The following is a 16,039-nucleotide window of genomic DNA, read 5'->3' as shown; positions in this document are numbered from 1 at the left end:
TGTTTTGATTTTGTTCTGTTTGATTCATTACATTTTCAGCGCACCTTCATTAGCATGCGCGCTGATTGGTTTAATTACTATGTGGACAAGCATCCACAGACAATCTCCACTCAAGCATATTCTCAAGGTGAACGCCGAGGACATCCTGCTCTAATATTAGCATTGTAAAACAAGACTAAAACGCCGTTTACGTGCATACACAGGGAACTCGATACAATTCTCTCTCTAACTCTCGCCGTATTAAGTGTGCAGGATAATGGCCATACTCTTCCTCATCAATCAGCGGTGGAGATTTATGGTCTCCGTACGCCTAGGGCTTGAACGTATTGTGCGGCTAATATGACTGTATTCTCTGACTCCTAAGAGGATTGCAAGTTTTTCTTTCCCTGTTGTCTCATCTAGAGGAATTAGGGATGAGCAATGATGCCTGGTTGTTTTCCTCTGTTTTTCATCAGTGCTTTCGAATGCTCTTCTGCGTTCCTTCAGGATATCAACATTGCAAAATAGCATTTCCCTGCATCCCTGTAGAGTTGTAACGTTGTTCAGTGCCAATTTCCATTGCATTCCTTATGGATAATGAGAGTGAAAAATGCCATGCTTTCCTGCATTCTTCTGGTCATTCAATATGACTCAATTGCCAAATACAGCAATGCATCTTGCCAAATATGATTTCGCGTTTTTCATGGCTGAAATCAGTCTAAGCCTGTATTACTGCATGACAACAATTCAGAAAATTGAGATGTCAGTTTGAAAAGAAGCGTGTTTTTGTCTGTCTGTGCTCTATAAGTGCCAGCAATGTCGGTTCAACCTTGTCTGAATAAACACACTGTCCGTACCGCCACAGTATAAAATCACCTCGTTGTGCGTTAATCTGGGCTCAACCAGTCATTCTGCCTAATGGCTTTTAAAAGCATTATTGTGCCTGCATTCTAGCCTGGCACGAAGCGGCATATACATAAGCTAGCTGGCACGAGTGACATCAAAATTGAATGAAGAGGCCAAAGAATATGTCATTCTCCTGGCTGGATGAGGTTTAGACTGCGGCCTCGTTGCCAGAGATTGTTTAGAACATAATGATCCCTTTCCATATGTCTATAAGATTACACTCTCACTCACTTCAGCCCAGTGAGAATTGATTTGATGCATGCATGTACCCAGAAAAATACTCTTTTTTTGTATTCCTCATGATGTTTATTTGAACAAAATGTCATAGTTTAGCCAGAATGGACTCAAGGTTGTCCTGTGTTGTGATTATATTTAAAGGAAGTTGAAATTCAGCAGAGTGTGTGCAACTCCATAACTATAGCCACAAATTACTGTTATCCTAAATATAAAAATGTTAAAGAGGTAAATTCATTTGTTTAATTAATTTATAAAAACATTTGTCTTTTCCTTTCACAGGCAGATATAGTCCCTAAAAAAAGAAGGAAATTAATAGAATAAAATAAAATACAATGTTGTTATGAATTATGTTGGATGTTAAGCATCTGTTTTATTATATTGAATATTAGGACAGAAGATTACAAGAAAAAGTGTTGAATACAAATTTATATCTGTTATTATCTGTAATTAATAATAATATAAAATAAATTATTAAAAATAAGTTTTATTCAGTGGATGTTGAGTGCCATGTTTAATATATTGTATACATAATTTAAGACAGAATATTGATTGAAAGGGTGTTTTTTTTTTTTTTTTTTTTTCACTCAGCCTTTTATTAGAAGATAAGGTCCCTAATAAACAAATAATGAATAAAATAAAACAAGATTAAATAACGAATAAGAGAATGTTATTCAATGGATGTATATATCTGTATTAGGACAGGATATTGGAACAAACTTTTAGTGTTTAATATAATTTTTTTATAAATATATATATATATATATATATATATATATATTTGTTAATATCTGCATCAGATTCAGCCTTTCATTAGAATATATAGTCCCTGATAAACAAATAAAATGAAACTAAATATTTAATGAGTGTTGAGCATCTAATTTATTGTATCATATATGTACTGCATATTTTAGGACGGAATATTGGAAGTCAAATAAACAGTAGTGTTAAATAATAAATGTTATGATGTGTATTATTATTACAAGTTGCTAATTTTTTATATTTGTGTGAATGACCTTGTCTTGTCAAACCTCTATATATAAAAATATATAGTGAAACAACAAACCTAATGTAACATGTATATTCCTGAATATACGTACATATTTCTATACATTTTTCCTCTTTTCCTATTCCCCCTCTCATCTGTGATTTATTAGTACATTGTTTATTTATGATAAGGCTGTGTCTTGAATCATGAATAAATCCTAATGTACAGATGACTCAGTCTGACTCAGTGCCCCTGCAAACATGTTTTGAAGGTGAGGGATAATTGCGTTGGAAATTTTCTGACGCCCCCTAGTGCCAAACACAGAAAATAATTTCACATTCCTTTATTAACTTTAAAGTGCTGCAGTCTCAGCCGGCAGGATTGACTCACTGACTCCCTCTTGTGGTCAAATGAGAGATTTCCCATTCAAAAGTAACCATCGGCTAAAAAAGCTGCCATTATGTATTTATCTGGCTTGTTATTAATTGCATGTGTGGTTTAGATATATGGTCATATTAAAAGCCTTTTACGTGCAGCTACGTTTTTAGAAACAAGAATAGTTCAATGTCCAATATCCTGTAGTGCCATATATTTATTTTTGTCCCATTCCTTCTCATCCCCCTTTTTTTCTGTTGTCTGCATGAGAAACTGATTATTCCCCTGTCCTTTTTCCAACTGTTGTGATCCTGACTCCTGTCCCTGCTCGTTCCTCACGTGTGTTTGTGTCTGTCGCTCTCACCGTATGTCAGATGTATCCAGGACTGCAGATCTCCCATGTGGAAGAGGCCTCATCTCCAGCGACCATCCCGGGCTGGTGTAAGAAGGGCTGGGGTCACTGTCAGACCCGCTCCTTCATCGTCGTGCCCTACCGCTGTCTAGGTGAGTAAAAAATACACCCTGAACAGGTTTATAATACAGATGTCACTTTAAAAATACAATATTAAACAGCAATATCACATGTAGTTCAATCAGTCATGTAAACATATACACATGACTATTTTTTACAAATGAATTGTGAGTGCACACTTAGTTTCTAAAATTCCTAAGCATAATTTCATAGTACATTGTACTCTGCAGTGCCTCACAAGCATGTTATATCACAAGCAAAATATGTAAATAAATCATAAATGTGTTGGCTCAGTGCTAATGTTGATGAATATGTAATGCTTGTGCAGCTGTTTGGCTCTGAGGGGCTTTTGTCCTTGGTTTTTGCTCACACACTGCACATATTTTAAGTTCCCACGTCTTATATTCCTATATTTGCAGCATCAGCTCACGTGGGCATTTTCAGAAATGCTAACGCCACTATTTTATCGCCAGTATTGTCTGACTCATTTCTCATTATGTTTTATTTGAATTTATTTATATATTCCCGTTATTATAACAATTACATTATTGTTCAAATGTATGGGTTGTCTGTAGAATTTCTTAATGGTTTTGAGAGAATTCTATTGTGCTGACCAAGGCTGTTGTAAAAAAAAAAGGGTGTTTTTTTTATGGTTAAAAATATATTCCAGTGGATTTTCAGCAGCCGTTACTTCAGTCTTTAGTGTCACATGATCCTTCAGAAATCATTCAGAATTATTTATTATTATTATTATCAAAGTTGAAACTATGAAAGCACATTTCTTCCACAGAATAGAAAAATTAAAAAGTTAATTGCAAGGTAATTTATCTCACAATTCTGACTCTTTTTCTCACAATTCTGTTTAAATCTGCAATTTAAATTCTGCAAGCTATAACGTCAATTCCATTAAGTCTTTTATTATTAATATATTATTATTCAACTAATTCTGTTTTTTAAATAAAATAGAATGTAGATGTAACTCTCGGAGGGGGAAAAGTTTATATTTTGCAATACTGACTTTTTTTTTAATCAGAATTTCCAGAAACAAGGTTCGAATTGTGAGGTAAATGGTCACAATTACCTTTCTAACATATATTTTTTTTAAATAACTAGAAAATAATAGAAAAAATAAATGTCTTTATTTTTTTGTGGAATCCATGATTCTACATGATATATTTTTACAGAATACTTTGAAATAGAAAGTTAAACAGAACATAATTTAATTTAAATATAATTCTTTTAAATATCATTTGTAGGAAAAAACAACTATTTTATATAATAATAATAATAAAAATAATACACACTGTAAATATATATATATATATATATATATATATATATATATATATATATATATATATATATATATATATATATATATATATATATATTATTGGTCCCGAACTTTTGAACTGTAATATACATGCTATTCATATTTTTTTTAATGACCCATGTAATTGTCTCTTTCTCTCAGTGGGTGAGTATGTCAGCGAGGCACTCTTGGTTCCGGATCGTTGCCGTTTCTTACACCAGGAGCAGATGGATTCTTGTGAGAGCTATGTCTACTGGCACAACATCGCCAAAGAGGTAAATAATAAAAGCTCACAAAATTACAACCTGGAAAAGTATTAGAACTGAAATTCAGTTTTAATAGCTTCACATCTTTAATGGCTAGTCTGGTGCCGGTGAAATTGCAGTCCCCGCTGTGATCTATGATCTTCTATTCTCATTTCCTCTCTGCACTATCAACAGTATCTCCTGGTACTTTCAGTTTTTTCCATTTGAATTTTTTAAGGGTAATTTCACCTTGACACGTACATGGAATTACAAAAAGATTAAATAAGAAATAATGCACTTCAAAAAAAAAAATTCAAGCGCTGCTGCAGTCATTCATCTTTTGCTCTCCTCATCAGGCCTGCACAGCTGACAGTCTGGAGCTGCATAGTTATGGGATGTTGTTGCCGTGCGGTGACCGTTTCCGAGGGGTGGAATATGTCTGTTGCCCCGGCAGGGCAGGATCGAGTGGACGAGGAGAGATGGAGACTACAGACGCTCTACAAGGAGAAACAACACCCTTCGTCTCCATGGCTGGAGAAAAAGTGGTCACCAGGTAAAGGATTCTGTAGTATCTTTCCCAGAATAAAGATACCAAATTATTATTATTAATTAGCATTTTTAGTTATTTTACCAAATTTACCAGATTTAAGTGATACATCTATGATAATTATTTCAAAACTTATCCTAATTTAACTCATTTTAGCACCATGATTGCTGTAGTTGTAAGCTGTATGTGACTGATTCACTAAAAAGAATCAGCTGATATGATTCATTTGTTTGGGACTTATTAGAGTCATTTGTTCAAGAATCCGATTGAGCTGTATTTTTTGATTCACTAAAAAGAGCTGACTGCTATGAGTCATTTGTTCAAGAACAGGCTTAACACACCGGTATGTTTGTTTCATTCACTGAAAAGAATTGGTCACTATTGTCATTCGTTTGGGAATCAGACTACACTGGTTGCTCTGAATGTGTTTAATTTATTAGAACCAACTTGTTTGAGCTTTTTATTCAGGAAGAGGATTTGGGTGATTACAATGTATGTTTTTGATTTAGCTGAGTAAACTGACTCATTAGTTAAAAAATCAGATTGTACTGTTTGCACGGTATGTGATTCACTAAAACTATTAGTTCAGGAATCAGAGTCAAAGACAGCAAGCAGTCTCGGCCCAGATCTGGCCCACATTTGGCCCGCATGGATTTCACACGGGCCAGGTGTGGGCCAGTTCTGGGCCAGTTCTGGGCCGAAATTGTGCTGTTTGTTTGATTCACAAAAAAGAACCCCTTCATAAGAGTCATTTGTTTGTGAATCAGACTACACTGGTTGCACTATATGTGTTTGATTCACTAAAAATAATCGCCTCATAAAGTCACTTTGTTCTGGAATCAGACGACACTTGTGGTCTGTACGTTTTTGATTCATTAAGAAGAACTGGCTCATATGAAGAGTTTGTTAAAAGATCATATTTTTAACTCTAAAAATCCTTCCCGCTCAATCAGTGTGAAAACGACGCCACCCACTTCCAGTCCCTCACCTGAGACCGACATCGAGGAAGACGACATGGAGGAGGAAGAGGAAGAGGTAGTGGAGGAAGAAGCAGAGGAAGAAGAAGAAGAGGAGGAGGAGGAAGGCAATGACGAAGAGGCAGCTGAGGTAGAGGAAGCTGAGGAGGAGGAAACAGTAACGACAGCGAAAGACCAGGAAGAGTACGAGTATCCCATCGACTCTCATTTCCAAGGCCAAGACTACATGGACAACTTCTACTATGACAAGAACCTCCAAACTGCCAAAGCCTCCACCCAACCTCAAACACGGATGGACAACCGTGAGTCTTTCCACTGATCTTTTCTAGTGTCAGGAGTCATAAATTGTCTCTCTCACAGACTCTCAGCAGAGGTTAAACAGAATGTGTGAGGTTAAACGATATTGCATTTTTAATGCTTCCTCTTTAACTCCCTCTCATATAGAGATTTAAGTTAACACACTGCTGAGATTGATGCTACATCCGTCTCACTGAGCTCTAGTGATCCTTCCTTCTCTCTTGATAGATTCATTGATCGAATAATCACTGATTGGGCCTTAATTAACTCTCTTTCTCTCCTGTCGGCAGTAGTGCCCACTCCTCGTCCTACAGATGGCGTGGATGTTTACTTCGAGATGCCGGGCGATGACAGTGAACATGCCAACTTCCTACGTGCCAAGTTGGACCTGGAGGAACGGCGAATGAAACGCATTAATGAGGTGAAGGAGGCGGGACTTTTTATGTGTGCATATAAGATTCTTTGTGACCTAATAGTGTTTAAGAGGGAATAATGGCTTTATCTGTGCATGCAGATCATGAAGGAGTGGGCAGAGGCTGATAACCAGTCAAAGAACCTGCCCAAGTCAGACCGCCAGGCACTGAACGAGGTAAAGAAATAAATGCATTAATTGTGTTTTTGAATACTTTTGTTTAATAAGAATGCATTCAATTGATTTAACGTGACAGTGAATACAGTGAATCTAATAAAATGCATCACAGTTTCCACAAAAATGTGAAGTAGCCCAAAATGATGACTCATGATCTTAAGACTGACCCTTTCATATTAACAGACTACATATTAACTGCTTGAATAGTCTGATTACAAAAGTAAAATGGGTTCCACTTGATGTAAATAAAGGTTATAGCAACAGTAGTAAATGTTGATCGTTTTGTCACGACCAGGTAAGTGAACACACCATGTAAACAAGGGTCTGGGCCCAAATGCAGGTTTATTACAAAAAATAAAATAAAAACAGAAACAGATCAAACAAGATCTGAAAACCACTCAAACAGGAACAGGATAATCACTAGAATACACATAACAAAATACAATTTAACAATTCAGCCAGGCAGATTGTGCCTGCCTGGTGGGAGTGTGGTGTATAAATAGTCCAAGACAATGAGAAACAGCTGAGAGTGTGATAAGTGACCAGATCTATGGAGTTTGGGAAATGGAGTCTGGGAGGACGAGAGATGGCGACCTCTGATGGTAAGAGGGTGAAATACAGGACCCGGACTCATCCGTTTTCTTAACATCCTGGTAAAGAACTCTCGGTAACACTTTCTATGAAGCCCGTATTTATAATACATTATAAGGGTATTCTTAATGCATTATAATGAATGCATAATGCATTATAAAATAACTTATATTAACTAAAAAAAATCATAACAACAATTATAACACATCATAATACGTACGTATTTGTGGTTATACGTTTGAGAGTATGATTATTTATAACACACAATGAACACCATATTAAATCTACTTCATTTACAGTATAATGGACTGTATCATATCTTGACATTGTTTAAGATCTGCACAGTATCTTGCTACAGCTTGTGAGTGGTTAGATGTTGAGTGTTATTTGAGTGTTTCCTATGGAGCCAATGTTAATTATCACCAGCTTTCTAAAGAGTACCATCAAAATAATCAAACTGATATTACAATAAAAATAGTTTACATTCATCTGATCTGTTATCTAAATATGGTCATGCAGAGTATATGGTTTATAAGCTCTAATAAACAGCCAATATGTTAATAGTAGGCATGCTAATAAGCAACTAGTTAATAGTGAGAATTGATCCCTTTACTTAAGTGTTGCTGCAATGCTACTTCATGTCTTTAGTCATTACTGTGGCAATTCTCACAATTTCTCTGCTATTCTTTCTCTTTCCCAGCACTTCCAGTCTGTTTTACAGACCCTCGAGGAGCAGGTAGCGGGTGAGAGGCAGAGGCTGGTGGAGACGCACCTGGCCCGTGTTGTTGCCACCCTGAATAACAACCGTAGACTGGCTCTGGAGAGCTATCTGAGCGCCGTACAGAGCGACCCTCCACAGGTCTGTCCTCCTACAGAGAACTGCTATGAGAATATAAGCACAATACAACATTTGCAGTTTTTAAACAATATATTACCGTCTTTATTGTTACCAAAATGTACATTTATGTATTTGGCAGACACTTATAAAAGTTATCAAGGTACTACTCTGTCAGTTCTGTTTTCTTATCTTTTTATAGCTGATTGTTCATGTATTAAAGATTGTGTTTCTAATTCACTGCCAGTCTCTTTTTGACATGCTTTCTCTTTCTCATTCTCCCTCACAGCCGGACCGTGTTCTTCAGGCTCTGAAGCGTTATATGGCCGCTGAGCAGAAGGACAGACGACACACTCTACGTCATTACCAGCACATTGAGTCTGCTGACCCCCAGAAAGCTGAGCAGATGAAATTCCAGGTTTGAGACACACTCCCAGATCTGCTCTTCCATTCATTCATGTCTACAGATTTAACACTTTACAATAAGATCTGGTTTGTTAGAATTCATTTAAGGTTTTAACATTAGCAACTACTTTGCAATGCATAAACTACTATTAAACAGATATAACATTGGACAAAAAAATTTGAAATAAACATGTACTGATATATTATTATTAAATCTTTATTAATTATCATTATCATGATCATTCATTGTATTACTATTAATTAATGATATTCTGTCAGAACATATGTGATTTGTAATATATTATTGTGTGAAGCAGAATTTTGGACCAATAGGATTTCAGTGTGGGCGGAGCTACCTATGGTAGCATGACAGTAATAGAAACCAAAATGTCTTGCTGCTTATGTCTGTCTGTTTAATGCAGATATGAAAAAGATGTCAAATAATGCAAAAAATGAATGAAAAATAATCTCATATCTGCGTTTGAAGGTGTACACACACCTCCATGTGATCGAAGAGAGAATGAACCAGAGCCTGGCTCTGCTCTACAAGGTCCCCGGCCTGGCTGAGAAACTTCACGACGAGATCCGTAAGATGTGTTTTTGTGAATCCTCTGTTGCCTCAAAGTCTGACAGTTCTCCAGATCACTCATTGAATCTACGTGTCTCTGCAGAGGAGTTAGTGAGAACAGAGAGGGGGGACATCAGCGAGCTCATGACCACTTCCTTTTCTGAGACGCGCACCACTGAAGAGCTGCTTCCTGCCGAGAGCGAAGAAGAGCGAGATGACGAGGAGGAAGAAGACAGAGCTTTCCAGAATCGCCCCTACCCACCACGCATCGGTACAATAACCACATCTACAAAACACATGCAATACGAGGAAGGAAATGGAGCTTAACACGAAAAATTATTGAGCATGTTAACAATCTGAAAGTACTAACCATCCTTTTTCCTTTTCCTTTCATCTCTTAAATTTGTTGTAATGTAGACCCCCAGCCCAATGAAAAGAAAGGTAAATCCTAAAACTGTTCACACTTTCTGTAATATAATTTCAGGTTATAGTTTGTTTATATACTGTTTATATACTTATATACTAATTGAATATACAGTATGTATATATATATATATATATATATATATATATATATGTGTGTGTGTGTGTGTGTGTGTGTGTGTGTGTGTTATATATGTATTTATTTCTAGCTATACATTTATAATTTATAATATATTTATATTTCTGTCTGTCCACAGTTTCATCAGTGGATGAGTATGACTACACCACCTCTGAGAGAGGACCAACTTATGAATACGAGGAGAAGGTTAGGACAAATTATAACAAAAATAAAAAATAAAAAAATAGCACATTTACATTCGCATATACAAGTGCTTGCTTATCAAAGTGACTTAACTTTAAAATGAAATACATGCTTGGTACTTACTGAATGCTGTGTAGCATACACTATTTACTACCTGCTTAGTCCACATATAAAACTGTAGTTATGCTGCAGTGCTGTCACATGACCTTATGTCAGAGAGAGCTGCAAGATTTTGGAGCAAAATCGAATTGTAATATCACTGATACTGATAAAAATGTTGTAATTTTTAAAGCTCCAGGTTAGCTTTGTGTTTTTATAGGGCTGCAGATTTTGTCCAGAAATGTTGTGATTATGTGTTATTATACAATAACACAATTATTACTATTATTATTATTATTATTAAGTACAGATATTGTAATTGTAATAATAGTAAATAATATTAGTTTATTATTATTATTATTATTATTATTATTATTATTGTCATCGTCATCATTATTTTTATTATTATTAATGCTGATCTGAACAAGACACATGGCCATGGCACTTTTGTAGTGTTGCAGTTTGACCACTGGATGGCACCATCTGGAGTTGAATGAATCCAGATGATATTTCCCCAAGTAAAAAATAAATGAATAAATCAGAATTCAGACTCGTTTTTTTATTTGTATTTTTTATTTTTCTTATTATTAAATACTTGTAAGTAGCAAGCCTGAGTAGAGTTTAAAATGATTTTCTAATGACATGACTGAGTCAGCTTCCGTGTGTTCCTCAGATCAACACGTCTGTAGAGCTGAAGCAAGTGGTCTACAAGTCTCCAGGAATCCAGAGAGATGAGCTGGTGAGCTTCTAAAGCCCTTCATTTGTCAATTCATTTCTTTTGTTAAATCTAATGTTGAGTTTTCTTTATTTAGCCTTTTACTGTGCCAAATAGTTCTCATTGTACTTTTAAGTTCAGCATGAGCATAGAAGCAAAGCCATGATTTGCACACTTAACTAAAAGTTGCAATATGCTTATTGAGCTCTGAGAGTGACTATCTATTTACTGATAGATACTAAAGGACATGGATAGGACAGATGCATTTAGAGAACATGGACAGGATGCATTTCCATCTTAAGGAAATAAAGCTATATCCCCTCAAGTGCTGATTTGGTTCCTGTATTGTACTGAATGTCAAACTCTGTGCCTCATTGTTTTCCATCACAGCAGCCGGATGTTTTGGAGACGTTTAACCGCGGGGCAATGGTGGGGCTGTTGGTGGTTGCCGTGGCCATCGCAATGGTGATGGTCATCAGCTTGTTGTTAGTCCGTCGTAAGCCGTATGGAACCATCAGTCATGGCATAGTGGAGGTGAGATTCATCTGATCACTGCTGACATCTGTGTGTTTGTATTTGAAGATGCAAGATCAAGAAACATGGTCAAACCCAGACACGAAATGGCTTCTGGCTTATGTTTGTGGTTTTTATAATGCGATAGCCTAGTTAAAATACACCATAACCCATTTAAGCAGTGAATTTAGTACGAGGAAGTAACAACCAACCCTTTAAGCAGTTTCCTGCTGCTATCTGTTTCTTTTTCAATAGCTGCATGACTGTTTACCCCAATAAATATTGAAGTGGACATGAAATAAAGATCTGAGTTGAAATTATTTTGTAGAGACAGTGCACTCGTTCTGCTTCAGAGCAAAAAACTAAACAAAAAATATTATTTTGAAATAAAGTAAAATAATATAATAAAATAATAAAAATTGTTATTGTTATAAAATTGTTCATAATAAAAAAGCTGCAATTTTTGAGAGTTGTGAAATTTGTAATTTTAACATATAAAGTCATAATCAGTAGATATACTGTATGTAAGATTTAAGTTTTTCTGCTCAAAAATCTAACAGCAATCAAGTATCAGTTTAGATGGTATGTCATTACACATTAATGGGTAGGTCATTATATGAATTTATGTTTTATAATATTATAATTATTGTAGATCATCATAATGCACAAATATTTGACAGAATCAAGCATGTACTATATGTAATGGGAAATTATGCTACATATGTGAATCCATATAGGGCCTGGATTCTCAAAACATTATTAAGATGTTTTTTTTTTTTTTTTTCATAAACTAGTAATGTCTTGAGACAAAAAAAAAACATAAATAATTTAAATTTCGTAAAAAAAAAAAAAAAATCTAAAAGGATTGGTAGGAAGTTAGGATGGCCTCACACTTTGACCTTAATTAAATTAAAAATTACTATCAAAATACTTTACTTGTATCATTGAGCATTTTAGATGGAAATGTGTTTCTTTTACAAAAAAAAAAAAAAAAAAAAAAAAACTAATAGATTTAGCAAAGATATATTAAAGATTTGCCAGAGTTTAAATATTACATTTGTTACACAAGGTATTTGAGTATCTTGTCATTTTATTCTTAAAAGAAAATTTTAGATTTTTATTTGCTAACATTCACAAACATATTTACAATAACATATTTTTTTAAATTACATTTCCTGCATTTGTATACTGGCTGGCCACACTTGACTTTACAATTCTTTAATCTTGTTACATTTTATAAGGTTTTTCTGCTCAAATGTGCCTTTTGATTTGAGATTTGCTCACAGCCAGCATATTATAATGTTTCCTTTCATTAATTTTACCCATTTAATTTCACTTATGCTCCATTCTAAGCGATTCTTTTCCCATCTCCCCGTCTCTTTCCCGGCAGGTCGACCCCATGCTGACCCCCGAGGAGAGACAGCTGAATAAGATGCAGAATCACGGCTATGAAAACCCCACTTACAAATTCTTTGAGCAAATGAACTGAGGAGGGCTGTGCAGTCTCACGGCCATGCCCTCCTCTCTCGCTTCCCGTTTTTTGATTGGGGTTTCCACTGCAACCCCCTCTCCCTCGTACTGTATGTATGTCTATATGACCGATGTTCAAAATGTACAACAAACCCGGCACGCAAATAGGGAGTTTGTAGTAAAATGTTTGCATACTACTCTCTCATCATGGAGAGACACTAATAAGAGAATCCGCAGAGCACTGAAAGCTCCTTTATCCCCCGGTTTTTGCTTTCATTCATGTGGGTGTGGCCACGCTGAGCATGTCCGGCCATTTAAGAATCTTGGAATAGCGTCACACTTTTTTTCTGAATGAATTATGTGTTTCAAAAAAGCTGAACATGATCGACCCGAGTGGCTGGTTTTGTCGTTTCTGTTTCAAAGCAGAGTTTATTTCACGGTGAAACTGTGATATGAATGATATATTTTTGAGTTCACCGGAAGATGTTTTGACCCTCTAAGAAGACTTAGTTTTAGATTCAAGCCATTTTAGATTTCTAGATTCATTCTGTTCGACTTCAAATGATCGTGGTTTGTATTCACATATAACTCATCCGTCGGACATTCTGGTAAATTGTTAGTCTCAAATCACAGCGTAAGAAACTGACTCATTGTTTTAAATGTACAATGAACGTTCATCGAACAATACTACCTGAAAGCTTAGAATATTTTTCTGGTATTGCTTCTTTAAAAGTCAATTCTAAGTAATCTGAAGTCCATATGCGTAAAGAAAAGCATGCAAAAATTTGGTGTATGATGCTATAACGTACTTGTGTTGGTCCTGTTTCTTGCTTTTGATAAAAATGAAAATATCACAGCGCAACAATTACGTGTACATAACTAAAGACATAACTCGAATAGACGTTTCTATCATTAATTTGTATCGACACAATGTGTGGACGTAAAGATGACCTTGTGCTGCTCACACAGAGAACGAAACATTTCCTAACATGGCTGAATGAAAACGGACTGTTGTATAAACCAGCACAAGAAAATGACACAGTAACTCCTGACTGAATGTATCTTCGGTAGACATAGGCTCCATTCACGTTCCTCCTAATACGCCGTGGTGTGTAGGTTAGTTAGCTTAGCTAATCGCTCCGTTTTCATACAGTAGTTGATTTAACTGTCGAGGGTTTGTGTTGCGTAACTGAAACTATGGTGTCACCTCTGTAAAGTGGTAAACACCTCTGACTGCCAAGATGTGATTCCAGAACTGGTTTAAGTTTCTGAACACGTGTCACCAAGTCTCGAAAATCAAGTTTGTTTTTTATTATTAGAGGGTTCTAGAGTTGTCTGTCTAATGCATTTCTGTTCTAGCACATAGAAATTTTAAAACAAATTTTTGGGGGTCTTTCGCCTAGACACAAATAACATAAATGCAACAATTACTGTTAGCCTGTTGTAGAAAGGACACGTCTTGCTCTAAATCTTTTTATTAGTAGAACGGACAGTTTTTTGAGGAGAATATGGCATCATCGTGTGTTTAAATAATAAGTGACATATTAGCAGAAGTGAAACCAAAATGTGGGCTCAGTATGTTTGTGTCCAAAACTACATTTTTTTTATACCAAATCAAACTGTCCTGTGAAACCTATTTATTTTAGGAAAAAATATATATATACAGATTTCTTTCTGAGTCATGACACACCAAACCGTATGACATGATTGTATTTGATTGACTTTTTTGTCTTCCTTTGTTCTGCAACATTTTGAACACTGAACTGAAGCCAAACCACAGAAAAAGCTTGTTTAACCTCACAATGGACGGAAGCTTCTCGAGGCATACTAGTTATTTTTAAGGCATCGTTACAGTCATAAATCCGCATTTAGACATCTCCAGGTTAGGCTTGCCTAATACAACACATTGCACCAGAGCTCATTGCACTTAAAGCAAAACATGAACGGCTTACTGTTGTTTTGATCACTCTGATGTGTATTTATGAATTGTGATGAGTTAAAATTGTGGTTTGATGCCCTATTTTAGGACTCAGAATTAGATTTTGTACCAGCATCAGATTTAGGACAGTGTATTCAATTTCGATCGATTTTAAGTTTATATGTGTCTTCTTTTGGTTAAGATGACCCTTCCCTCTCTTATCCTGAACCAATAGAAATGTAAACAAAGTTACGGATGTTTTAACTGCTGCATTATTGCCTTTTTCAACGCTGTGTTTTGGATGTAATTATGTGTATTTTTTATTTAAGTCAATATTAATTGGAGTTTGGGTCATTTGGTATATAGATTTGGACTGTAAACACTGAACAGGTCTGTCTCATGCTTGAAAACTAAACTAGTAAACAGAGAGCACAATAGTACCAAGATTGATTCATTTGTGTCCATTCATCGTTACTTCAAAATATGTCCTCATCTTGCTGAAGAATCAATAAAGTGGAGGTAAAGATGGAAACCCATTTAGCCTACATAATATGTTGAATATTGTTCACACCCCAGTTTTCCTGTCAATTTACTAGCATGTATTGATGATACAGCTTGATCATGTTACACATTTGGTTAAAAGTAAAGTTTGAAGAACTTTGAAAATTTGATGAACTGGTGCTTTAAGCTTCTGGAACCAATGCAATTAAATAAGCTGTTGTTGAATCATTCTGAATTTCACCAAAGAAAAGTTCTGGATGTGATTGGAAGGCCCACTAATGTGTTATATATTTAATTGACGTATTGTAAGAGCAAGCGACCTGTGAACTGATGTGGCTTGTTGTATGCGTTTAAAACAACAATAAAATTATAAATGACCCACACAGTTTGATTGTGGCTTTTCCCTTTTGTTATGGTGGTTGTTATTGTGAACAGCATTATCCTGTCGGCAAGCAAGGGGAAGTCGTGGGGAAGTTGTGGCCTAATGGTTTAAGAGTCGGACTGGCAATCGAAGGTTTGTGAGTTCGAGTCTCGGGCCGGCAGGAATTGTGGGTAGGGGGAGTGCATGTACAGTTCTCTGTCCACCTTCAATAACCCCAACTTAGGTGCCCCTAAGCAAGACATCGAACCCGCAATTGCTCCCCGGGCGCCGCAGCATAAATGGCTGCCCACTGCTCCGGGTGTGTGTTCACAGTGTGTGTTCACTGCTCTGTGTGTGTGCACTTTGGATGGGTTAAATGCAGAGCACGAATTCTGAG

General features: G+C 35.9%; 1 protein-coding gene across 4 annotated transcripts in view; it reads left to right on the top strand.

The window, feature by feature from the left end:
- LOC127972428 (amyloid beta precursor like protein 1-like) overlaps nt 1-15,666 on the top strand; it is a 51,221-nt gene extending 35,555 nt beyond the window's left edge. Inside the window, exons 3-17 of one of the 4 annotated variants that reach the window (XM_052575906.1) lie at nt 2,857-2,986; nt 4,429-4,541; nt 4,868-5,064; nt 6,012-6,337; nt 6,626-6,753; nt 6,847-6,921; nt 8,213-8,371; nt 8,637-8,765; nt 9,240-9,339; nt 9,424-9,591; nt 9,738-9,761; nt 10,001-10,068; nt 10,838-10,903; nt 11,270-11,413; nt 12,783-15,666. In XM_052575906.1, coding sequence (XP_052431866.1) covers nt 2,857-2,986; nt 4,429-4,541; nt 4,868-5,064; nt 6,012-6,337; nt 6,626-6,753; nt 6,847-6,921; nt 8,213-8,371; nt 8,637-8,765; nt 9,240-9,339; nt 9,424-9,591; nt 9,738-9,761; nt 10,001-10,068; nt 10,838-10,903; nt 11,270-11,413; nt 12,783-12,881 — 1,926 coding nt within the window. In that variant the 3' untranslated portion in view covers nt 12,882-15,666. Of the gene's footprint in view, nt 1-2,856; nt 2,987-4,428; nt 4,542-4,867; nt 5,065-6,011; nt 6,338-6,622; nt 6,754-6,846; nt 6,922-8,212; nt 8,372-8,636; nt 8,766-9,239; nt 9,340-9,423; nt 9,592-9,737; nt 9,762-10,000; nt 10,069-10,837; nt 10,904-11,269; nt 11,414-12,782 lie in introns of all 4 variants that reach the window. The other 3 variants (XM_052575905.1, XM_052575908.1, XM_052575907.1) reach the window with 3 other exon arrangements.
- The last annotated feature ends 373 nt before the right edge of the window (nt 15,667-16,039 follow it).

Source organism: Carassius gibelio, chromosome B15, assembly GCF_023724105.1.
Source record: "Carassius gibelio isolate Cgi1373 ecotype wild population from Czech Republic chromosome B15, carGib1.2-hapl.c, whole genome shotgun sequence".
Taxonomy (NCBI): Eukaryota; Metazoa; Chordata; class Actinopteri; order Cypriniformes; family Cyprinidae; genus Carassius; species Carassius gibelio.
Note: the sequence above shows the minus strand (reverse complement) of the source record. Positions and strands in the feature narration are given on the sequence as shown.